The sequence below is a fragment of the Mytilus galloprovincialis genome, chromosome 3, assembly GCF_965363235.1.
Source record: "Mytilus galloprovincialis chromosome 3, xbMytGall1.hap1.1, whole genome shotgun sequence".
NCBI lineage: Eukaryota > Metazoa > Mollusca > Bivalvia > Mytilida > Mytilidae > Mytilus > Mytilus galloprovincialis.
In genome coordinates, this window is record NC_134840.1 from 83907236 (window position 1) to 83934234 (window position 26999).

Here is a 26999-nt window from a genome sequence, read left to right on the forward strand (position 1 = left end):
ACAAAACCCATATTAATTTATACTAAAGATAACAGAGAATTTTGCCATAAAAATATTGACCTGCTGTAATTGTTTTTGATAAGATCAGAGACTATCTACTGCCCTAAAACCTTAAATGACAGATGTGTTGTAATATTACAGTAATACACTAATTTATTTTGTGGACGATTAGACCAGCTTAGGCTCTATCATAAATTAGGTCCGCAGACGACACAGGGCACAGATATTATTTGCCTTCCATGTGCTCTGTAGTCTCGGTAATTGTATTTATAGCTTAAGGTCCTATTATTACTCACCTTTTTTTCTATTCCACTGAAAGAAATACACATTTAGAGAAGTTTTAATTTCGTAATTACAAAAAAAATGTAATTAAGAGTCATGCAATCGTCTCTTTCATCTGGCATGTCGACAAAATATAATCTTCCATCGTTGATGTATGTGTTTCGTGGTTGCATTTGTCAAATCAGGGTTATAACAATGCTACCAAATCAGGGCACAGATTTGAAAATCTAATATTATGTGTTAATGAAACAATTTGTCTGTTTATGCAGACGGACCATAAATTTTAATTATCGTGCATTTTTATACAGTAATGACCTAACAAAAGATGTTTTTTGGTGATAAATTATTTAAGATTTTGATGTTCAGGGCACCAACTTGAAAATCTAATATTATGTGTTAAAGAAACAATTTGTTCATTTTTGCAGAAATTCCATAAATCTTAATTATCTTGCATTTATTATAAAGTTAAAACACCTCTAACAAAAGACTATCTGAGATTTTGATAACCAGGGCAACAACTTGAAAATCTAATACAAATTTGTCCATTTTTTGCAAACGTTATATAAATTTTGATTATTTTGCATTTATTACACAGAAAGAAACCCTTAACAAAAGATGTTTTTTTTGGTGATAAATTATTTGAGATTTCAATGTTTATCAATATAAAAAATAAGACAACGCGTGACCGAACGACGCATGGATTAAACGAGTGCGCAGCACGAGTTTAATCCATAGCGGCGTTCGGTCACAAGTTGTCTTATTTTTGATATTCAAATACGGCGATTAGTTATACTTTTTATTACATTGGCAAATGGCCTTTTTTTTATAAAATTAATGTAGAAAATGTAAGGAACTATATCTTTTTCCTACGCATTGACAATTTGTTTTGATCAGACGTTATCGACGTCTATTGTTGTATGACGTCAGAGAGTGAAATAACCACGTTTATTTCACATGTGAAATTATCGGTTTTTATCTAACTGGGAAATCAATGTAATTCATTGCAACCAATGTAATAAAATGTGTTAATGATATAATTTGTCCATTTTTGCAGATTTTCTATACATTTTAATTATCTTGCATTTATGATTCTGTAAAACACCTCAAACAAAAGATATTTTTTGGTGGTAAATCGTGTAAGATTTTGATTATGATCTTAAAAGGCTTTTTTGTTATGACACAGATCACATGATTGTTAGCTCTCTCCAGGCAAATTGGGTCAAATATAAACAATAAAAATTGACACGTTTATAAGTGTGTATGAAAATTATTTAGCTGTAGAGAATATACTTTTTTAAAGGTTAAAAATTCACATCTACTTTGTTGTTTTAACACCCTACAAGACAAATCTAGGTGTCAGCTTAACATTAACGTCAATTGAACGATAAAATCTTCGAGACTGTAATTGAAAAATCCTACATTTCTTTCGACTAATTATAGTGTAAATCCATAAATCGTCAATGGGAAATAAATTTGGAAAACCAATAAGCAACTCTTACATAAAAAATAACAATAGGTAGTATTTGCAGGGAACAAAGACACAAGCGGAGCTCTTGTCCATTTATAATAACTTGACCGCCCACAAGTTTTATCTGTTGTTGAACCCTGAAATTTTCTCCATGGATTTAATTTGACAATGATCACCTATGTTCCTGTCAACTCAATGTCCAGCCAGTTTCCGATTGTTATTGTTATTTAAACAGTTCGGTGATTGAATGGGCCTCGTAATAATGGCTATGGCATATAAAGAAGAAGAATACAAAATTACAAATGTCAGTGTTCAAGAAGGATGTGGTCAAGTAGGTGAACAACATACTTAAGACATTTTTTATACCACCCCCTTGACACAAGTCAACTAATTTGTTAAAAGGTGTATGACTTATTTAAAATACTGTATATACTCTGAACAAATTATAACACATTGTATACTGAGATGGTGTAAGAAGTACTATTGGGCTGTTGTTTTCAAGGGTTATAAGCGAGAGAAAAAACCACATGAGCTGAAAGAAGCCATTAATTATCAAAAGTCAAGAACACTTGACTGACTAGGTTAAAGGTCAAGAAATGATCTTGAATACATGTCATTTGTCTTGTCATCACTTTACGAAGGGCGTAACAGGGAGGGGGAGGGTAGGGTATCTGCACGGAAGAACGTGAAATAAAATTGCAATTTCACAATGAGCGAACAATTAAAAATTTCTTGCGCGTTGATCTTTTTACTGATTTCACGAAACACGGTGAAGAACCAAACCTATTTCACAGCTGCACATGAAATGAAAATTGCAAAACATGTTCCAAGAAAAATAACCCTTTAACTCCCTCCTTTAAGGGGACTTTGGTTTGATTCATTGTTCACATTTGTGAATTTATTTGTTTATGTTTATGTTTACTTCCCCTTGATGTGACCACCAGGGCAGACAGACATCATTAATTTAAATTTCTGCAACAATTCTCCCACACAATTTATTTATACCACTGGGCTTTTATGAATAAGTAACCATCTGTAAAGTGGTCAACAGAAGTGGATTGGACCTAGAAATATTGTTGCTGGGGCTTTTCAAAGTCTAGATTGGTAAAAAGAAACCCAGCTGAAACCTCAACTAACATACATGTTATGCTGAACTTTATTAAAGCTGAACATAAAAAAAAACAAGCATTTTCAATTTTATGAATAAATATGAGTAAGTCATTAACATCCCTGGTGGGTAAGGGCAGAAAAAGTAACATGTATGACTACTCTGAATGAATTTGTTGCCTTTGAAGTCATTGGTTCTTAGAATTTCCTGGTATGAAACGATTCAATATCTTTAGGTTACAGGCATACTGAATTGTGGATTTGTATGATTGAAAGGTGATAAACTCACAGACTCATAAACTTTTAAAAAAAAAACAGGAAATACAATCAAGAATTGGGTCAGAGGTGTAAAAATATGTCTTTGATGCAGCAGTAAATAATGAATGCTATGAGTGTTTTTGTCTTGAAAATGTAGTTCAGTTGACATTATGGAAGTCATTTGTAGTTTGTTCATAATTCCTGTATTTTTAGCCCATGTGTATGTAACTGGACTCTGACTTGAAAGGCTTAGTAATCTCAAGTATTTTTGAAATCAAAAGAAAAAAATTCAGAATATGTATGTGGTCAGTGATTTGAAGTGGACATTATGGTCAGTAATTTATGGCGGCATTAAGGGTGTGTAATAAGTAAATAAGAATTTCAGTAATTTGATTTTAAAGGATTAAATGTACAGGCAGGAAATTGGAAATGTAATGCTTATTTCAAAAATAAACATAGACTGTTATAAGTAAAAATATTGTGTATAGGTCATTTACCCGTAAAACATTTGTTGTAAAACTTAAAAATAACAATGATATTTACTTAACAAGAAGGTGAAGCTTAAAGTTACAACAAACAAGGCAAAAGTGATATATTCGTTGGTAAATACAAACACTGGACTATTTACTTAGGGTCTGCGGAGGGTCTAATTCAGTTCAGTACCATTTGAATGGTGTCTGTGCTTACTACTGTATGATTCAATTTTACACAGTTGTCTTTTGACACGGTGTCTGTGGAGGGTCTGATATTTATAAAGAATACAAAATTTGTCATTTCAACTCCGCAGCGCAATTGTATAAAAAGTTTTCAAGTCTTGAAGGGAATGTATTTGTGGGAATGAAGAACTATGAGAAATATCAACAAACCAATTTTTAACTTGGAGGTAAGAAAAAGGAAGTGAGACAAAATGGGACAGAAAATGTGGGACAAGAGGAACAATGTAATTCAAGTAGTCATTTACAGTGATAAAATTACAAAAAATCAGTATTGTTTGTTTATTAGGGTTCTCATTTTCCAGTATTTCTAGATTTATGGGACAAAGTATTTACATTTTTGTCAAAACTGCAAAATCAGGCCTATACAAAAATATGACGTTTCTTCAATCCACTTAAATAGGTGCTAACAAAAATAAATTAATCCACGTTAGTCTGGAACCGTGAACCGTGATCATGATAAGTTAAGTATTGAAAGATTTGAAGTGAATTATTGAATGAAAGAGTGAATCAGGAAGTAAAATGTCAACAAAAATAAATAAATTCACATAATTCTGGAACTGTGTTCATAATAAGGAGTGAAAGAGTTAAGAATGGAACTTGGATATGAGTGAATCAGGAAGTACATGTCTTTGGAATGACAGCACAGGTGTTTGAAAAGTATGAGAACTTGGGAGAGATCCTCCTTTTCACCCCTTCAACATTGGAGAGTCCATGGAGTTGAAATTACAACAATGTATGGACATGGTTTAGATCGGCCTGAATAACGGTCCAATATTACACATTCCAATCATGAATAGATAAATACGGTCACAAAAGATAGGGTGTCATCATAATGTTTTATGGACGTTACACAATAGATCATATTAACATAATTGTTAAATTAAGAGTGAAATTTCATTCTCTATTAGACAATAAATAAAGATTTGATCGGTGTAATTGACATGTTCTTTATCTGTGGAGACCTACTAACATAGAGATCAAATTTGACATTAAAAGTATTTCATAAATCGTAAAATTAAATCTTTAATGGGAAAAACCAGTGTTCTCTGGTTCCTGACTTTTGAATTGGAACTTTATGAATTTTCAATACTTGCCATCCATACCACTCCTGTGGAATTTTTCAGGCCAAAGTAATTGAGTTCTCTGTTTCTGGAATAGATATGATAATCGCAACCAGTGTCCACTAGCATCTGCTTTATTTCCATGGCAGAATGTAAGATTTGCCATTGGTCTTTAATTAGAGAGTATATTGACCTCTAGATGTCTTTTGATTGCTTTGTTTGTTTTGGGGTTGCTGTCACCATTAAAAGTTTACCCCTGGCATGTATGTTGAACATATGCAATAGATTAAGTGTTTTTTATTCTTTTTCAACTTGGCAGCCTTCAACGTTTTTCTTAACCTAAAATATATAGTTTTAAGTTTGTATTGCCTAAGTTACAGATCCATAAATTCTCATAACAATGTAAGATGATTTTAATTTGTAGCTTCTGTCAGCAAAAAATTATTCAACTCCTCTGCTGTTGCATGTCATTAGCAACAGAATTAGAAAATACTTCTAGTATTTAAAATTTGATTGCAAATTTGGGAATAACACCGAATTAGTACAAGAATTCATTACGGAAACTCATTTGTATTGCAGACAAATAGTCGCAGATAGATGCTCCTGATTGTCAAAATATAGTACGTAAATATAATAGCTGGTTTTATCTGAGTGTTTATTAATAATATTTTTTTTCTTTCTCTGAAAAATGAATTGCAGTTAGGTAATTTTACACCATAAGATGAAATGATATTTTTTTCACATTATAATTATGGCAAACTTCTTCTCTTAGCTCATGACTAGATACTAGTGAGTTTTCAGTTTTTCAGCCGCAAACTTCTCATTTCATATATATGTATTATAGAAATGTCGTTAATATGAATAAAAGGAGATGTAGGGAAGACACCAATGAGACAGCAACCCAACTACGCAAAAAACCTAATGACAGCTATAGGTTAACATATGGTCTTCAATATTGACAAGTGTTTCTGCTGATATCAAATTTGTCCATCATAACAAAATTTCAGTGACATAACTGACTTGAGCAGAGTTTTAGCAGACGGCAATGAATCACAGGCTAATTTATATTTTAATGAAAAAACTTGATAATATACTTTTATTTTATTTATATTTTATTGAAAAGCACTTGAGTAGTGTACTTTTATTTTACCGTTTGAAGGAAAGCTTGAGTAAAATGTTTTTATTTTTTTTCTGTTTGAAGAAAAGCTTGAGGAATATATTTTTTTTTTTTATGTTTGAACGAAAACACTTGAGTAAAATATTTAATTTTTAAAGTTAAGATGGGGATTATGTTTATTATAAGTACTGAAAGGTAACTGTTCAGAAGGACTTCAGCGGATTATAAAATAGCCGACAGTGCCAACTTTTCAAAAAACTTGGAAGAACTTTACTTGCTGTTACCTATCTGATTAATTTGTTTTGACTTATTCTTTTAACGACACTTACTTGTTGAAGGTCAGGGGTGGGATTATAAGTCGTGAAGTTTAGGGGGATTATAAGTCTAATCCCCAATTAATTGCATGTATATTTTAGTGGCTGTAATACCATTATAAATGCTAAATAGGTGGAGCATTGGGCTAAGATGATTAAGCATTACCTAAGGTGTTTTGCCAGTAACGATGGGGTTATATGAATGTCAAATTTCTGATACAGAAGTTAATTCTTATATAATCTGCAAAGAAATTCTAAAATTTTCAACCACATATTAAATTTATACAAACATGTTCATTCATTCATGAGTTGCAATAATAGCTTTTAGATTTGGAAAATGTTGTCCAAAAAGGTGAGGATTTTTTGTTTGAAATTGAATGGTATTTACACCAAATATGAATATGCAGGAGTTCATTTAGTCTGTTTACAAAAACAAACTGCTTTTCATATTTATTTGTGATAGTATAGATACATGCTATAGGACTGATCTTTAAGCACTCCCACCAGCAAGTGAAAAAAAGAGATTTATATAAGTTGTAATAACTTGTTTGCCAATACACTATAAATAAATATGTTTAAATTAAGAATGAATGTTGAAATTTCAGCAGCCCAACAGCACATACTAATCAACCAATAGTAATTTTTACCCAGAATTCACTGTTTTGTGACATTGTCTGTACAATGTTCGTTGGTATATTTTCAGGTTTTAGATGTAGATAAAATAGGGGAAAAGCTCCAAATCTCAGACAACAAGGTACAAAGTAATGGGCACTGTACTACCTGTGACACAAATCTACAACACTTAAAGCAAGAGGCCCTGGCAATGGTCCAGTGTATACAGCAGGCCCAAAGTGAAGGTCCAAAGTCTGGCATTAGACCTCCAAACACCTATGCAAGGTAAGTGGTTTCCGGAAACAGATGGTTGTGTATATATCATGCCAAAGGAGTTTACTACAGAGAAAACAGAGGTCATAGATAAAGGTCAAAGGCCCAAAACCTGACTTGATATTTCATTCTTTAAATCATGTACAAATTTATGAATAATTGAAAAGATGAGACATATCAATAAAAAAGAGGACTTAAGTTAGTGAAAGGAAGGACATATTTTAATGATTCAAGACCAGAGGCAGATCCACGGAGGGCCAGGGCCCCCTTTTTGTTGGAAAAATTTGATTGATTAGTTAAGAAATCACTGAAGCATGACTGAACCCCCCCCCCCTCCTCTCTTTCCATAGGTCAGTCAGTAAGCCCCTTATATCTTAGTTCTGTATACACCACTGAAGACATTGTTGTTCAGAATTATGCATGCAAAGGGGTGTAGATTCTTAACTTTGAATCTTTGAAATCGTTAGAAAATATTTATAGAATAAAACTTCAAACATATGTCTACTTGAATGAAAGAAGATAAAAATTGTCAGAAAATAAATAAAGAACTATCAAAGAAAACAAAAAAGTGATAAAAAAGAAATATTCAAACACCTTTTTGATTACCAGTATATGATTGTTACGATAACAGCAATATGGATGAAATAAGAGGTATTCAGCTTGTTCGAAAAAAGTAATGGCCACTTCATTTAAAGACTCTACACCACTTTAAAATCTATATGTGATCTTAATGTGAACATTTGGGTGTGTTTGATTTTGTTTTATCAATAGGCAAAGGGAACTTCTTTATATGTAGTACATAGAGGGCAACTTAAATTTCAAATATAAAATTAATGCTATCAAATAATCAGGATATATGAACAAGAAAAAACATAGGAATGTATCATTAATAGTTATTGTCCTGGGAATATACTGAAGAAAAAACTGTTAACAAGAGGATGCAATCCCTTCCCCTTCCTCTCTATTCCAAATTTCCCTGTATACCCTTTTTCTAAAAATCAAATTCTGTATATGGTGGTAGCTGTTTGACCTATGATTAAGACAATATAGACAAGTGTGATATCTAGTTATGTGTTAAACCTGAGGATGTACACAGCCTTTTATGTCCATTCCCTTCCCCTTCTCTATGTTTACCCCTTCACCTATTAACTCTCTTATACAAAAAATCAAGATTCTGTATAAGGTGGTAGAAGTGTACTCTATAACTAAGACATTTCAGACAGGTGTTATACCTAGCTTAGGATGTATACAGCCTTTAATACTCATTCCCTTTCCCTTTCTTTATGTTTACCCTTCACCTATCTACCCTCCTATGAAAATCAAGTTTCTCTATATAGTTTCTGTATAAGGTGGTAGATGTTTGACCTATGACTAAGACAATACAGACAGGTGTGCTCCCTAGCTAGGTGTTAAACCTGAGGATGTTCACAGCTGGTTTTGCGATCACCGTCTTATCTTTTAATTCTGCACCACTGCGTCTAGAGATGATGCACCAGGAGATAATGTGTTTTTAAGTTTTCTGCACTTTGTCTATCGCTAGAGTGAAGATGATTGCTGAAGTGATCTACCGATATTTTGTTTATATTTCATCATAAAACGAAATTAAATTTATTTATTCATGGCCATATTGCATGTGATTATGTATATTTTTTTTTTAAAGATTCCTTTCTTGTTTAATTTGGCATTCTTGAACAAATATTTTTCAATTTTTTTTTTAAACTGGAATGCTTAACTTGTGTTTTCTGAAAAGTATCTTCTTTTCAATGCCTTTAATTGCTTGAATAATCTGTTTATTTATACTGTTTAACTTTGCTTTTCTTAAAGATCAAACGGTTCGGTATTAAAATGGTTCACTCGTTCTTAAGTATAAGCATTTCTATAGGTAAAAGGTATATATTTTGTTAATTTCATATATACCCTTATCGATGAAAAATTAAAAGGTAACAGTTTGGTAATTAGCCTATTCAACAATGGTGTTAAATAGCTTTGGACAATTACGCCGTTAGATTAGGTGCCAATTCTTTATAATAACTGCTATTTTATTCCTGGGGTGTTCATTTCCTTATGAAATATTATATGGACATCAAACAAAATTATAACAATGAAAGTAGACGACAGATATTCGGGGTCGCATTGTAGAAACTGTTACGTTATTTTTTGTGAATGAGTTGTGAATAAAAACTTTGACAAAAGATGATCTATATCTCTATCTAGTCACCAAAAAATCACAAGGTTGAGAAATCATCTCATATGTATACATGCTTTTTGACGCTTTTAGTTTGAAACAAGTTTTTCGTCATTCTGTTGAGATTATTTTTACACTGGATTTTATTTTGACGCTTTTAGTTTGAAACAAGTTTTTTTTTCTTTACATAGAGGCTATTTTTGCACTGGATTTCATTTTGACACTTTTAGTTTGAAACGAGTTTTGTGTCATTCTGTTGAGATTATTTTTGCACTGGATTTTTATTTGTCCTGTAGGATTTTTAATTTTCCGACTTTCACAGGTATGTGCGATGTATATCACCTTTATTTAATTGAAATGTAAGTTAGACATTGACATACCAAAGGCAAATAAAAATTAATTGTATGTTAATGAAATAGACCTGTACATAATGACCTGACTTTTCATCTGGAAACCAAGCCAAAAACAGGTACAGTTCATGTCTTCTTCACAGTTTCAATTTTGTGGTTTATTTTTCAGTGAGGCAAAATATTTTATCCATGAAACGTTTCTTGGAATCTGCTGTGATCAGCTTCTAAGAGAGGTTTGGTAATTGATTGCCAAATAATTGAATTAATTTAAGTTAATAGAAAAAAGTGAAAAGAATTTGTTTAATGTGTTGAAAAATGAAAAGAATTTCACAAGATAAGAAAGGAAAAAAAGATTTTTTATCTTTTTTGCTGTAAATTTTTTTAAAATGATTTATATTATGAAAGTGTTAATATTCAAAATCATTTTATGGAAAGAAGAACTGTATACTTCAGTTGATTAGACATTTTTCTTAAAAAATATATTTTTTAAATTAAAGTTTGAAATTAAAAAAAAAATACTAAAATTTGTAGTAACACTAATAACGAATGAATCTTTATTGATTTTTATTTTTTCTACATATTTATATGGAAACTCAATCAGAGAGAACTATGAATTGTAATTATATTACAACTATGAATTGTAATTAAATTGCAATAATAGTCAGTATCTGGATTGGAAATGTAGAGAAAATGTTTGGCATTTAGAAATTCTGTTGGCACAATATCAGAAAATTTCATGTACAGAAATCTAAATGGACTATTATTTTAATAGCATTTGAAGTAATCAAGATTTTACCTAACACTGAAATTGGGTGTTTTTATTCCCAAACTATAATGTGGCATGTCTGTAAAAATTTTAGGAAGACAGTTTATGATGCAATTAAAAATTAGTTAAAAACATTGGGATCCTTAAAGGAAATACTTTTATTATCGATCTAAAGTATTATCGATCTATCTATTATGTCTTTAGATATACCTATAAAAAGAGAAGTCACGATAACAATTTATAATTATTTTCTAAGTCGAACTTCAAAAGAGAAATTAAAGTAATATATATGAGGTTAAATGTCAACATAGCGAATTCCATGCCCAGTAATATATATGACGGATATTCATTTTTATAACACATTTAAATTTCAAAATGCTAATATTTGTTTTAATTAAATGTCTAAGCATTTTCGTCATTGAGTCTTTGAACAGTGTTTTATGTGTCTGTTTCCACATTGAAATTCCTGCGTTTATTTGAATTCAACGACATAAAAGTTCTTCCTTAGCGTACTCGTGACGTTTACCTACATAATGTGTCACGGAGGTGTGATGTTATGTTACTTCTATAAAAGTTATTAAAATTGGTCAGATAGACCTTAGTTCAAACACTCCATGGTGTCCTTTACTATTTTAAGACGTTGTGTCTTTTACAAAAGGGGAAATTTCTGTTGCTGCCACAATGCTCGTGATGTCAGAAGCCTAGATTTAGCGACATCTGAAAACTTTGGGAACATTATTCCTTCACAGGGTCAAGTCTCAAGATCTGAAAGTTTGTTATAGTATAATACCCTATCACCAAAATTTGATTATTAAACAGTCTTATATATATATCATAACAACATTAAACGAGTTTACATTTTTGAATAAAATCTAAATTAAATTCCATAAAGTAATTGTTGTTCAAGGCAGTTTAATGACATGATGTGGCAATTTTTAAATGGTTTTGTACAATTTTGCAATTAAAGGACATCTTTAATCAAGATTGAACTGATTTGTATCTGAAAGGATTTAGATAAGAATCAAGTGTATAATTTTTTTACAAATTTTGTAATAATACTCATAATTTTATCAAATAAATCAAAATTGCAGTTTTTAATTGTCCTATTTGGTCATTCATTTTGTAATAAAGTATTATAGTATTAGAACCTCAAGAGTATACACATGAACCTCTGATACTATAAAACTTACTCAAAATTGCAATGGCATGAAATACATCAAGTTAAAATTAGCCTGTCTCTCTGTTAATTATTCCATTGCATTATATGTTTATTTTTACATTGGAAATAATCACAACAAAAACAATACACTACGATTGCACTGATAAAATGCATAAACTTGTAAGAGGGGGGATAACTCAAGATATTATCAGGGTATCAACTGCTGAAACAGCAAATTACAAACTTAAAGTCCAAGCAGGATCATGATTACAGGTAAAAACTTTTGCCAGGTGTTTCCTAGACAAGATAGGAATTTGTTATTGCTCAGACATTGTCACATACATGTACAATAAATGTTGATTTATTTCAAGTTGTTCATTATTGCAGGTTTACGAGGTGATATTTTAGTAATTCTATTTGGATTGTACGAATGGATTTCATTTAATATTTTAAATGCATTTGAAATTTCCTTAGATCAACATTTAAAAGCTAGTTGTTAAATAGTTCTCTTTTCCAGGTGTTATTTTATTCAATGCAGAAATATTTTAAACGTGGAAAATTAAATTGTCATGTTCTTTTGATCTGGTTTAATTTGTTTCGTCTTCATTTAACTGTGCAAAATTTTTAAATGCAACTGCTATGAAATGGAACATTGAAAAAATCGTTAAAAAAAGACATGTTTTATTTTATTGAAATTGTAAAAACGATATACTTTTGTTATGATGCCTATACTTTGAGTGTTTTGGTACGAAAGGAAATTGAACTTCATTGTTTAAGTAATTAGTCACATTTCATATACAGCTGTTAATTTTCACAAATTAATGGATTTCAATTCTTTACCATTACAATTCCTGTCAGAGAAATTCTATTTTTACCAATTATCTTCAATTAAACCTTGACATAAGATCATTTATAACATTTATTATACATATATTGATATTGTGTTTTTTGTATGCAATATTCAATATTCGCTCATTCTATGATCGGTTCTCATTGTTACTAGTATTTTGTCAAATTTCTTTGATCCAAAATCTATAAACTTTTCATACAGAATTTAATTGCATTTAATATCTTTCTTTTTTTTATGGAATTATATCTTTTCATCTATATATGCTATTTATTAAATTTTATATAAAAAAAACGACTAAGTTTAATTTGTTTAACACTTAAACTTGACTGAAACGTCTAATATTCTGTGACTATTTTAATTAATATATGTCTGATGTTGTCACCAAGGACAAACCAGTGCTTCAGAATTCAAGATTATGGGGAAATTTTAACCTCTTTGAACAAATCCTTGAAAACTTTTACTTGGGATCACTATTAATAGAAAATTGATTCAGAGTAAAAGAAATTGATATTAAGGATGTTTTTTTTTTCTCATTGTTGAAGGCCTTGTAGTTTATAATTGCTTACATCCACTTTCATTGAACTTTGGTGGATAGTTGTCTCATTGGCAATCATACCCCATTTCCTTATGTTTTATTAAAAGCTAGATTAAAGGGCAGGAATTATTATTTAGCCTAGCAGTAAAAGAAAATGAAAGGGCAGACATTATTCACTCTGCCTAACAATTAGGCCCTATGTCAAAGTTATACAGTAATCACATAATCACTTAAGGGAGCTCGCTTCTCAGTTTCAAAGTAATTAACTTTTCAAAACACTAGCTTATATTGATAAGTAATAAATACAGGAATCCAAAAAGCAAAAAAAATATATAGGTCACCGTGCTTGTTTTCGAGATATGAGCCATTGAAAATTTGGCGGGAAAATATCCTCTCTTGACTTTTCATAGCTTTATCATTGACAAATTAAAGTTCTCAAAAACTGTTAAAAAGTAATTAAAATTTTATAAGACTTTTACAGATGGCTTATCATTATACATGTTAAAGAATTTCAAAAAGAAAAATGGGGGTCACCGGGCAAATTTTTTCAAGGCATTTCAATGGATAAAACCAGAGGATTCCGAAAATCTGACAAAAAATCAAAAACATGACAAGCCAGCTTCCTTAAGTAGGCCAGGGACTATAACATGCATTCACCATGGACAACAAATATTTCCTTTACACATTTCGCAGGTTCTATTGAACAAAATGACCTCACAATTGTTCAGCCTCTTGACAGAGTTGATGGGTGGATTTTTTTGATCTGGTAGACACCTATTTCCTGTTTGCCGATATTTGAAATTTACAATATGCCGAATAAAATTAAAATTAAAACTTCACACTTTTCTCAAGTACTACTGAACTGAATGACTTCCTAAAACTAGAAGTGGTTGTATGTTAAGCATGACTATACATGCATTTCCCCCATTAAAAAGTTTAAAAGTTTAGCAGATTGTACTTATGTGAGAACATCATTTGATTTGCCAAAACCAGCATGGTATACATGTTGAGAAGTTAACTTGCAGGATGTTCTGGCTGCATTGAAGATCCTTTGGTATTGTCTCAATGACATATTTCCAATTTCCATTCTCAATTTTATTCTTGCTTAAAAATAAACTACAATGATTAAAAGATAATGAAAAAATAACTTAATGCATAAATTTTAATGAGAGTTTAAATAGACTTTTTCTCAAACAATTCTTTTGTTAGGAATGTTAGCTACACGCTCTGACAAAAGTTGATTTTATTTGCAAATTAAGAACCTTTTTGAAGTGCAATTCATTTATGTTTTATGCACCTTGTATTCATATCCGATATCTTTCTATCTTTGCAGGTATACCAGAAGCAAAAGTCAGCCGTTGCCAGCCAATGGTCAACCAATCCATCCAAATCAAGCCTGGAAGACTGTTCAGGTAAGGGGAAGTCCCATTTATTCCATTATCATGTATGTAAATCTAGTCAAAATGAGAATTTATCGTCCTATTTAAGAAAAGAAATTGGTAAAATTTAGATTTATGTGGCTTGTAAATATTGGATAAAATCGGCTGTTGGATTCGTAGACTGTCTGGATGTATACAGAAAACCTATATGCGATGTTTTTATTGAATTTATTCAGTAAATACTCTTACAGTTTTTACCACAGCTAAGAAGTTCTTAAGACGTGATTGATGTAAAAAGCTAAAAAGTTGTTAGGTTGTTTTTGTGAGAAATTTTTATTCAGGCAAGGATCATAGATAGAAATATTCTAAAGGAAACTGGAAATTATGTCATTATTAATGGAAAAAAAGGTTTTATGGGTTAAAATAGTATCTGAGCTTTTAATTTTTCAAACAGTAAAAACAATATATGATGTTTATATTCAGACAGGAAAACAGCATTTAGAGATGTATGTTCTAAGGGTGAAAACAATGACGGTTTTATGTTCCTGACAACAAAAACCATATCTGAGGTTTTATGTTCCAAATGGAAAAACAGTATTTGAGGTTTTATGTTCCAAGGGGAAAAACAGTATCTGAGGTTTTATGTTCCAAGGGGAAAAACAGTATCTGAGGTTTTATGTTCCAAGGGGAAAACAGTATCTGAGGTTTTATGTTCCAAGGGGTAAAACAGTATCTGAGCTTTTATGATCCAAGGGGTAAAACAGTGTCTGAGGTTTTATGTTCCAAATGGAAAAACAGTATCTGAGCTTTTATGTTCCAAGGGCAAAACAAGTATCTGAGCTTTTATGATCCAAGGGGTAAAACAGTATCTGAGGTTTTATGTTCCAAATGGAAAAACAGTATTTGAGGTTTTATGTTCCAATTGGTAAAACAGTATCTGATGTTTTATGTTTCAAGGGGTAAAACAGTATCTGTGGTTTTATGGTCTGAGGGTGGAAATAGTATGCATGCACTGATATGAAAATAATAATCTAATGAATATCTACAATAAAGGAAAAACATAAGTAAAAGACTTACATATTATATGTTCTGAGTTGGTGGTGCTTAACATTTTATAGCTCAGAGTATTATTAAATTATCATTTATAGAAGAATGAAATGAGAGCAAAATATCACAAGAAATATTTTAATGTTCTTTTTTATCCTTGACAACCATTATGGCAAATATTAACTTCATATATTTTTTGTCAAATTCACGTCAGAAGATAATTTTGTTTGAAGCATATAATGTGTGACCACTTTTCTCTGTAATATTCTCTTTATGTGAATTACATGTTTTTTGATAAAATTACATGTTATGAGGACCGAAAAACTTCCAAATCAAACACAGAAAAAAATAAATCAATTGAAGTTTTAGACATCAAACGAAAACGTGAACAGTGCAGGATGTCATTACAAACATAGTGTAGAATTAAGACACTATTACCACTCAAAAAAATTCATAAATTTTATTATAATTGGGTTATATGTAAAATTATTACATAATAACGTTGAGTTAAAACTGACAGTTGGAGAGGGTAACATCTGATGCCTTGAAATTATTGCTTTTCATTTTTGTGAAACTTTATAAATGTTGGAATTAGATTCTTAATTAAATTTTATTAAACAATACAGATATATTGAAATGATTTTGATGAAGCCTTTCAAAAATGCAGAAATAATCTCTTTGTTTAAGTGTAAAATTTCAATAACGATTTTCAAATGCTGTTAATTTTCATACATCGTAGCTTTGATATCTGAAGAATGAAAAGTAGTTTTCTGAAAGCAAATATAGACATCAAACGTTTTGAAAAGGGAGTCCATGTTATGTTATATTCAAATTACAAAGGAATTATTTGAAAAAAAGGGGGGATGGGACCATGCATGCACTTGTGTTGATCAGATATGAACTTGGAAACTACAATGTATTTCAGGGGATAAGCAAATAAATTACATCTATAATTGTTAACGATTTCCAATGTTATTTTATAGTGAGGGGGTATTGAACAATAGCGTGTGTGTCACTTCAGTAAAAGACTTTATATATAAAAGTATGATTGTCGTTTAATATTGCCACTTGCATGCTTCGCAACTTGTCACAAAGGCTTTCATTAGTTGATCGCGACCAGTGAATTGTTGCAGGATCAGTGCACATGCAGGCGTAATTGGTATTTTTAAGGAGGAAATAGTCAGCGTTAATCAGTATTTATAATCTTGCTGAAGTATGCTTGAACCAGGTGTCAACTCATGCTTCTTTAAGCATCAACAAAGACGTGTCAACGTTGCTTCAACCTGAAATAATGATGTAAAACACTGGACACTGGTCAAACGACAACTGGACATTGGTCAAACAATGAGATTTGTAATAGCTTAGTGGTCTTTTTCTATTGATTTGAATAGTATTCTTGACTGTTCATTAGAAACAGTAATTTATGTTTTTCCCAATTGAATTTTAGTCATAAAGAAGAAAATTGTATACATTTATTGTTATAAATTTCATCTTGTCAAAATGATTATAAAACTTATTGAATTTACTATCAGATAGACAAAATGAATAATAGGAATAAAAAAAAATTAGCTAAGCAAATTGGTTTTAGAAATAAAACTTTAAATGGAATTCTTTAAAAGGGCTTTTAAATTTATTTTTTTGTTTCGTACAAAAATTAATGCTTCAGGCTCTAAAGCTTTTATTTTCTGTAAAATTCAAGATTGCAAACAATTAAATTGAATCTGTGAAATGTATAATAATATTATCTAGCCAAATTCATGTATTTTTTATAATTCGGTTCCCGAACAAATTTGATTATTTCTGCTTGACTTAAAAATCATTAAAATTAAACAATGTATTGATAAAGGACAATCTTTGATATTTTAGAAAATTATTGGATCACTTCGGATGTTCTTTCTTATTGCCTTATTTTCAGTCGTGAATTTTATAATAGATTTGTGGAAATCAATTTTCCACTTCGAATGTATCAGTCAGAGTCATGATGATCTGCTCTATGAAGCATATTTTACTACTGTGGAGATTGCACGCGTCCTATAAGATGTAAACTAAGTGATAAAAAATAATATCATGATCAAAAGTTCAAAACAATATTCCTTCAGTAGGAGAGATAAATTTAGTACTTTGAAAAGAAATGGATGCCTGCGGATAAGGATAAGCCTCCTTATGATGAGTCGGGAAGTTTAATAGATAAATCTTAAACGAATAGGTAAAAAGTAGCGACTTGTTTGGACAAATTAATCTAATAAGAGAAGTAAACACTAGTTTGATAAATTAGCCGGAGCCTGGGGACAAAAACTGTCAAATTGTTGAAAATATCACCAGGTGGTTGAAGAAAATGGATTGTTTTCTTTAAGCATGTGTTTGGACAGCAAATTCATTTCTGAAGGCTATGCTTAATTTGCCATGAAAAATTAATGTATTAATTGATCATCTTAGAAAGTGATCTGCCAAGACTTACATTCATTTTATGATCTAATAACACATGTTGCAGGGACATTGTAAAAAAAGTTTATAGTGATTTAATTGAACATTGGATATGAATCATTTATTATTTGGACATAAACTCATAAGGAATGTTGGATGGTTGTAAGAAAAGTTGAATTTTCTGTGCAGTTTGATAATAACTGAATTTTATGGTGTTCACACAATTATATTTGTTCATATACTGATTCATGGGTAGAAAAGTTTTCATTGATAAAAATTTTATGGGACATAGTTTAGACTATCCTACTGTCATTCAATAGGAAGTCGTAAATGGAACAGTCTATATATACCGAGGACTAAAATACAACGGCAATACTAAGGTTACTTGGTAAAATGGGATTCAAAGTTATTGAAACTGACAGATTTTAATTGACAAGTGATATATTTATTTTGCAATATTAGATATGTTCTTTAAAAGTGATTACTTGAAAAGTTTTTGATTTCGTACTTTTAAGTGATCGAACAAATAAAGACATTAATGAATGGATAGTAAATGCTGGAATATTAAGGTAGGCTGTTGTTAAATTTACATATCATATCAATATTTTATCTGCTAATAATTTTGCTATCTAAAGAAAATCTTGGTATAGTACTAAAGATTATTTTTATGCTTTTGAACCTCATCTTGTATGTAAAGTATTTTTGCTCACTCCAGATATTCTTCATTTTAGTACTTTAATAGAAAAATAGTATCAAAATTCTAATTCAATGTGCAACGTACAAGTTTTAAGGTACTTCATAGTCCTTTAAGAGAAAAGTGGTTGCAAAATCAGCAATGTGAAAACTATTAGACATCTGATCCTTTGCAGGAAATAACAAAAAAAACAGTCATGTCTAATTGACCTAAGGAGGTCAGATTAAATGAAGCAATTGGAACTCTATGATTGCAGAATCACAAAGACCTAACAAAACAAGTTTATGATAATAGGTACTGTTTTTACACAGAAAGTTCATTATAGAAAAAAGATGATGAAAATTACTTTTCGTATGTAGTATCTTATATTTTGGCACATGAATGACTTAGCGTAAAATTGTGGACAAAATAGTAGTATATTTTGGCAAAGCTGATGTTTTTATATATGTTGGCATTTGGATTAAATGTAAAAATAGTGGTCTGACTAGTAATATATCTTGGCAGGCTTAATGTTTACATTTTCTGACCTCACAAGTTGTAATTTCTGACAGTGATTAAACAGGGGATAATTAGTATTGTTACACTCTCATGGGGCAAATAATACATAATTATATCATGGGGAGGGGATACAGTCCACATGGGGATAAACCCTATAATTAAATGTTTTCTACCTGGCCAGAAAATCATAGGGTAGGAATTCGTTTTTTTTTCTTTTCGAGAGCAAGATCTCACCATGATAAAACAACAGAAAAATTCTTCAAAACTCTTGTATCTTAATTCAAGGGTGTAATTACTTAATATATAGCATGACCGTTATTCCTTTGTCTGAAGAGCGGGGTGGTTGTCTGATTTCAATATTCATAAAATTCCTTTCATTAATAAAACTTTCTTTTAAGATTGATTATCAGTTTCGAATTTCTTTCATGTTTGTGATATGGATTGCCTAATCTTATTAGTACATGTGAGATAATTATGTACATTTCACATGTCGATTACATAGGGTTAGATAATATAGTCTGTATACAGGTGTTGTTATCATGTGGTTAGAATAATGATAAACAAAAGGGGATATACTAGCTTATATCTGTACTTTTACTTACAGTTAGGAATGTTTATTATTGGAACAATGAAATTGATTTTTGGAATGTGTTGAAATCAAAGCATAATCATTGGAAAAAAAGAAATTGATTTTTTTTTCTTAGAATTTTTATTGGGTAAAAGACTGTAATTTAGATAAGTTAAAAGTTCAAGCAGTTTTATCAAAGGAATGGATTATTTGGAAGTGATTTTTTTATAGGAATAAATTAACAGATTATTGGAGTTAGTTGGAATTTGTGCATTTTGTGTTCATCAAAGGATTATTTTGTGCTATGTTAAACTTTTCTTTCAAATTATTGAAAAAAAGTAGGAATAGTGCATAAATTGCCAAAAACTGATAAATTTGGATATCTTGTTACATGTACTTTTATTCCTTAATTGGAAATTTTCTTTTGTGCAATCTTTTCCAATTCTTTTGTTTGGACTAATGAGACAGAGATGGAATATTTTTATCCCAAAGTGACAGGTAAATAAGTCTTTTGTATAGTTGATTGACAGGCTCTAAGACATGAACCTACATCTCTTTTCTGTCATATTTGTAAGTTACACGAATTATACATATTAAGATATCCAAAAAGTTAACTATGAACTTATTTTATTGCCTTCCCATAAGCCTAGGCTATAATGACTTGTGCTTTCAAAGACTCTAAGTGGGACAAATTGTCAAATTAACAAAATTTTACAAAATTAAAAAAGATGGATAGAATTTTAATTGCCATAAACCAACTTTAGAAAATAATTATGTTTTATACTGTATTGTGTTATAAGGTTGCTTCTCATTTATTTATACCCCACATGTCCTTTTATTAATTAAGAAAGATTCACCGAAGTATTTGAGAGAACACTGAATATATATCTCTCACACTTCTACTTGATCAGAAAATATTGGATTGGGACGTAAATGGAAAACTCTCAAAATAGATGGAAATTAGAAAATAAAAATTAAAGTGATACATGGGATTATTATGACTATGACAGTCATGTTTAATAACGTTATACATATGATTTATTACAAACAAGAGAAATATGTGCCCCATCAATATAGATCACTGATGAAGGTCAAAACCATATTGGTTGAAGTCTGGGGAATTTATACAGTACTGGCTAATATGTCAATATCACACGATGAGCCAAACCAGAGAATCGCTATCGTAATGCACTTACAAAAAATTTGAATTTCAAATTTATTGGAATCGGAGATTTTGATGTAGAGAAAAGTTTCTTCTAGTATTGATAGGGATCTTCTTGGAGTATAAAGAAATTCTGTATGGAATATAAAAGCTTTGGAATTGACTTATCTGTGATCTTGTTACACATTTACATATTCCCGATGGACATTAAAAGTTCAGCTGGATTTTGAACCTTATCAGTTTTGGAATAGAATTGTGTCAGATAATATAAGATTTTTATGAGGGGGAAAATAAGAGGTTTGTTTATGTAAAATACATGTAATGGGGCTTTAAAAGTCATGTTGCATAAAAAGAATAGAAGATTTTTGGACTGATAAGTTCACAACATTGTGAGTTTTTACTGGTTTGCAGCCGTTTGTAAGAAGTTTATCATTTCATGGCTCCATACAATGGTAAAGTACACTGTAGTTACACCATTAATTAAAGACATGGTTAACCCTAAGATATTTCAATTTGAAATATTTCGAGAGCTGTTTTAACTTAATATATATTAATGAGATCACTCTCCCTGAAAGAAAAAGGCTTTTACACTTTGTTTATGAAAATTATTTGAAATGCATTAACATTTTACCAAAAAAAGTGGGAATTTTGTGATTAACTTTTCTTTCTTTTAAAAAAATTTCATGGGGAACACTTTCTGATTTTCATTTTCTATTCTATTTGATGGGTACTGATGTAGGACAATTAGTACAATTAAAGCCTACAATTCTGTAGCTTTTAGCTAATTATGCATTGTTTTTGTGTAGGCTGAAGAATTATCATTTTAATTTGTATTCAAAATTACATTTGAAGTAAGTCATTAGAACTATTTAGTTTTGCATGTTAAAACAATGATGATGAATTAGGAACATCCCACAGTCTGCATGCATGTACAATCTATTGACAATTCCTTGTTTAATTTTGATGAAATGCTGAATTTTTTAACCACGTATACACCCTCTACGTATATTACCATGTTTAATTGTCTATAAAATACATTGACTTGTAGGAAGACGAAATTAGAGGTTATTTTCTGTATATATTTGTATATATCTATATAAGTATGTTTCGTAAAAGTTCATTGAAGTTGTTTTGACTTGTAGGAAGACCAAATTAGAGGTTATTTTCTGTGTATATTTGTATATATCTATATAAGTATGTTTCGTAAAAGTTCATTGAAGTCGTTTTGACTTGTAGAAAGACGAAATTAGAGGTTATTTTCTGTATATATTTGTATATATCTATATAAGTATGTTTCGTAAAAGTTCATTGAAGTCGTTTTGACTTGTAGGAAGACGAAATTAGAGGTTATTTTCTGTATATATCTATATAAGTATGTTTCGTAAAAGTTCATAGAAGTCATATAAACGCTGACTGATGCTTCGTAAAAAGTTTTTTTTCAACCTATAAATGCTGACTTTTATAGTGAATATATTTGAGTAATAGTACATTGACGACTTTGTGAGCTGTTATTTATGCGAAAGAAACAACTACAGTCTGAAAACAGACTTCTTAATGTCAATTTTCCTAAAAGTAGAAACAGTGTACTTGAAGATCTGGTTTATGATGTATACTAGTGAGATATAAGTTCTTGCCAAAAAGCAGTATTACCATCGGCACATGAAATAAATGTATCAAGGAGACACAAATATGAACGCTGCATAAATTTTTGGAAAGTTGGACCTTGATAACTAGAGGAAGGAAGTGAATGGCCCTCTTTTTAAAAGACGATATGACAAGGTACTCTTACACGGTTGAATTAAATATTGCATTAGCGCTCTTTTACAACTGCTCCTTGTTTAATTCTTACTTTTTGTGTTTTTTAGAACAATAACCACATCTACGAAGAACCAAGCATGAATGTGGATCAACAACATAGTGGATTAAATTATGGACAAGTGGATATGTTAAATAATTATTCTGTGTCAGGAGTACCAACTTACATGAGGAATCAATATTATTCTCAGCCTCCAAACTTACCTCCGCCAAATCCGGGAATGTCAACGAATATACCTCACTACAACCAACAAAATTTCAATCAAGCAATGGTATCTCCGTCAAATACGCCACAATACAACCAACAAAACTATAGTCAAGCCATGGGATCTCCGTCAAATGTTCCTCAATACAAACAACAAAATTTTAATCAAGCTATGGGATCTCCGTCAAAAAATCCTCAATTCAACCAGCCAAACTTTAATCAACAAATGGGACCACCAACAAATATTCCGCAATACAACCAGCCAAATTTTAATCAACAAATGGGGTCACCATCACATATGCCTCAACATAACCAGCTGAACTATAATCAAGTCATGGGATCACCTCAATACAGTCAACATCAACAGATTGGCTCGCCAAATATGCCTCAGTTTAATCAACAGTTGGGTTCTCCTCAAAATTTACCTGCCTTTAATCAACGAATTGGTTCTCCACCACCTGGATCATATCAACGCATGATGTCACCACCACCAGGATATTCTTCACGGATGTCATCACCGCCACCATCAGCAGCAGCATCCTTTTTTGCCAGGTAAGAATTGATGAAATAATTGGGTTTAATTAGAGAGTATCATTATTTGAATTTTTTAAACTAGGTCAGAAAGGTTCATCTTGTTCTTTGAATGTATTACATAAATCACCAAATGGACTTTTTCCTAATTCATTGTTATCCCCTCAATATTGATGGGTGTGGGTTTTTTTTTATTCCCACCACCCTTTACAAAAGTAGACGGTGTATGTGCAAACTTCTGTTTGTCAGTCTTGTATCAGGTTACAGTTTAGGATTGATAAATTTGGGGACATATCTATTTGTGTTCGCTCTATCAGTAACTTGATTTCCATGAAAAATTCACAAATTTTTGAGTTTAAAAGGATATTGCTCCTCCTAATTTGTTGATAAAAATTATTATAACAGGTTTCCCATAGCAAAACAAGTATGTTGTAAGGCAGAAAGTGTGTGAATTTTACACAAAGCTCACAATAAGTCTTATATTTATTGCAAAATTTGAGAAGTTTCAAAAAAAATTGAGTCAATTGAAAGTAAAATGTGTATTGGTAATTGACATGAAATTTATAGTCTGCTGCAACTAAGAACTCAGTTCTTCAACATGTTGTCTCAAGTTTGTGCACCTGAGAAGCCGTTTCTTTAGAAAGTTACACCAGTTTTATTTGTACGAGGAGTAAAACTTTTACATTTATTCTAGTTATATGGATAATAAAGATATTTATTTGAGTTTTATATTAATAAAAGCTGACATATACTATCCAAATAATAGCTCGTTTTTTTGCCTATAAATTCTTAATATTTTATGTAACGTTTCTGAAGCTAATTTCAGATGGGAATTTATAGTTCGGTTTAAAAGTATTTGACATTTCAGTTTGTATTTTGCCAACTTTAGTTGTTTTTTTATCATCCTAATTTTGTGGTATAAATTATTCATTGAACACATTGGCGAAATGTTATTAATAATAGGAAATGATTGACTGACAATAACACCAATAGTACGGGGAACCACACACAAGGGAGATAACACACTGTATAAACTTTATCTGCTACTGCTATTTCACTGCATAAAACCAAAACATTGTCAGAAAATTTGTGTTGCAGCTTTAAGTATATACTATTTACAAGGGGGGCTTCAGACCCCATCCAAACTCTTGAAAATAGGAAAATACTATTTAAAGTTGGGATTAGATTGAAGTTTGAGCAACATGACCTTTTTAAAAAAAAAAAAGCTCAGAAACATCTAGAGTCTAAACAATTCTTATTCAAGATGTTAGTTTGAATAACATTTTTACAAACAATCTTTTTTGAAAACTTGATTTTGTACTGTAGAGACTGAGGTTAATTTTAGTGAGTTTCTTTCTGTCTTCAGGTTGCTGTCTTATTGATGTATTACCTACATCTACTTTTTTAATTCATTTCTAGAAACAAATACAAGAAATAGACACTTATAATTAAGTCATTTTGATATCGACAGCTAATAACAGATTAAAAAAGCATTTTTGACAGTCTTAATTTGAATTTGATGGAAATCGGTTAATCTTGAATGGTTTATATTTTTGTATAATCATTCAGCAATTATTGGAATTGTTTAATGTCATTGTTTTTACCAAATAATTCAACTTCATTTCCTAATGTATTAATTGCACATTAAGATGAAAAGACAAATCTCATATTTGAGAAATATAGTTTTTCGTGCTTTGATACAAATGGACAATTAGAAACCAAGATGCTCAAATTGATACTTGTCAATGTATGAAAGTAGCGTTGCTGGTCTCGTTCCCTGCCCACATGTCTTAATTAATATATCATTTCACGTCAAGGTACTGGTCCATTCCTTTGTTCATAATCAATTAATTTAATTATTTTCTTTGTTGATCGTAATCAGATGTGTTGTAACTAAAAATTGAATTTTCATAATGAAGTCAAAACCAGGGATTTGGTGACAGGCACTGATAGTTCCGCCTAATTAACCTGTTGATTTGTCCCTCGGGGAGGAGGGTTGTAGAATGACTCACGTTTTTTAATTTTATTCAATAGAATAGATTTGTTAAAATATCGTTACTTTATTCTATTGTTTTTATGTTTACAATGGCATTATTTTTTTTGCTCTGGGGCAAAATGTGTTTGTTATGATTATAGACCAATTTTCTGTAATTATCCACTTTTTAAAAAAAAATCAATTAATCAACAAAAAGTTGTACAATTTTTTTGACAGATAGTGGAAAAGAATAAAATAAGTCTGGATAGTTGAAATAAATGCTTCCATGATATGGTAGTTTCTGATAAGTTTATCTTTCAGTTTTGATTACACCACAAAATTAATTAACTGGAAAATTCAAAATATTTCAGCTTTGTGCACTGTCATTAACATGTTCAGAAGTTGTTATACCGTGTAGTTCTGTAGTTCGTTGAGTTCCATGAATTTTTATTGGCATCTTTTTTACGAAATGATGAAGTATCCACTGGAAGCCATTGGTTAATAATTTTTTTCATGTCAAATGCATTTGAAGAATAGATTGCAGTTTTGTAGACAATTGGTTTTTTTTTACATGGAAAATTTAATAGTGCATTTTCTTGACTAACCTAAATTATTTTTTGTTAAAGAGTTATTTCCCCTTTTAAGCAATACTGTTGTTCATCAAACTTCCCTTACTTGTCTTCTAGAGCCAAATTGGCTGGATTTGTCCATTGGAAGCTTCTAATGAAAAATGAGCTCAACGAATGGATTAACAGTTGTCATCCTTCCTCTTTGTAAAAGCTGCAGGATTACCCTGGCTTTGGTTTACGGAATAGAAAATAATGGACTTGTACTGTAAGCCAAAAAAGTTTCTTGTGAAATAAACCAATACAACAGAAAAATGGGTGCAAAAAAAAATTAAAGGGATGTTTAAACAATAAGGAAAAGAGAATCATGGGCAAAATATATAAAGAATAGAAAAAAAAATCCTTTTACATAACTAAAATTTTTAAGAGGCATTAAAACATGAAGTTTTGAAAAGGCTGAATGCCAGGTGAGCAATAACCTGTTAAATTTCAAATAAGCTCACATTTTTGTTTGTTTCTCATACATTTCTCCAGAGAAAAGGAATTATATATTATCTGCAAATTAAGAGTAAATTTGTTTTAAGCTCCAGTCTTTGAAGTCTGTAATTAACAAACATTTGTTATTGCCTAATGCCCCTGATTGAACTTTCATAGTCCCCAGATTAGTAAGCAAGTGACATTACACTGATTTATTACAAAAGAATTTTATTTAACCACTGTTCCTTATAAATTTAATGATTAATTCAAATGTTTCATACATAAAACAGATGTTGCTCTGGATTTCACAAAATTTACAGTTAGTCAATGGCTAAAAGAAGATTTTTGACATATTTATTTCTAATTAGGAAAATGTGGTCCAAATTTTTAAGAACCAAAATGTCCTTGAAATTAATACCGAATGGTTTGTAACTTTTAAAGAAATGTAATTAATTTTACTTTTAATTAAATTTGGCAGGTTTTGTATATCACAAAAGTGATTATTATGTCAAAAGGTGTTTCACAAAAGACCCTTAAAATGAACATGACAGAACGTACCTGCAGGTCTTACGTTTGACAAAGAACATTTTAATAATAAAGATGAT

The 26999-nt window shown here is 30.5% G+C and overlaps 1 protein-coding gene across 5 annotated transcripts in view; it reads left to right on the plus strand.

Annotated features, from left to right (window-relative positions):
* LOC143069174 (uncharacterized) overlaps window positions 1-26999 on the plus strand; it is a 99288-nt gene that overhangs the window by 23019 nt on the left and 49270 nt on the right. Inside the window, exons 1-4 of one of the 5 annotated variants that reach the window (XM_076243671.1) lie at window positions 6646-6675; window positions 7027-7220; window positions 14387-14465; window positions 22691-23397. In XM_076243671.1, the coding sequence (XP_076099786.1) occupies window positions 6661-6675; window positions 7027-7220; window positions 14387-14465; window positions 22691-23397 (995 nt within the window). In that variant the 5' untranslated portion in view covers window positions 6646-6660. Of the gene's footprint in view, window positions 1-6645; window positions 6676-7026; window positions 7221-9518; window positions 9716-14386; window positions 14466-18305; window positions 18473-19733; window positions 20162-22690; window positions 23398-26999 lie in introns of those variants that run through there. The other 4 variants (XM_076243670.1, XM_076243673.1, XM_076243672.1 and 1 more) reach the window with 4 other exon arrangements.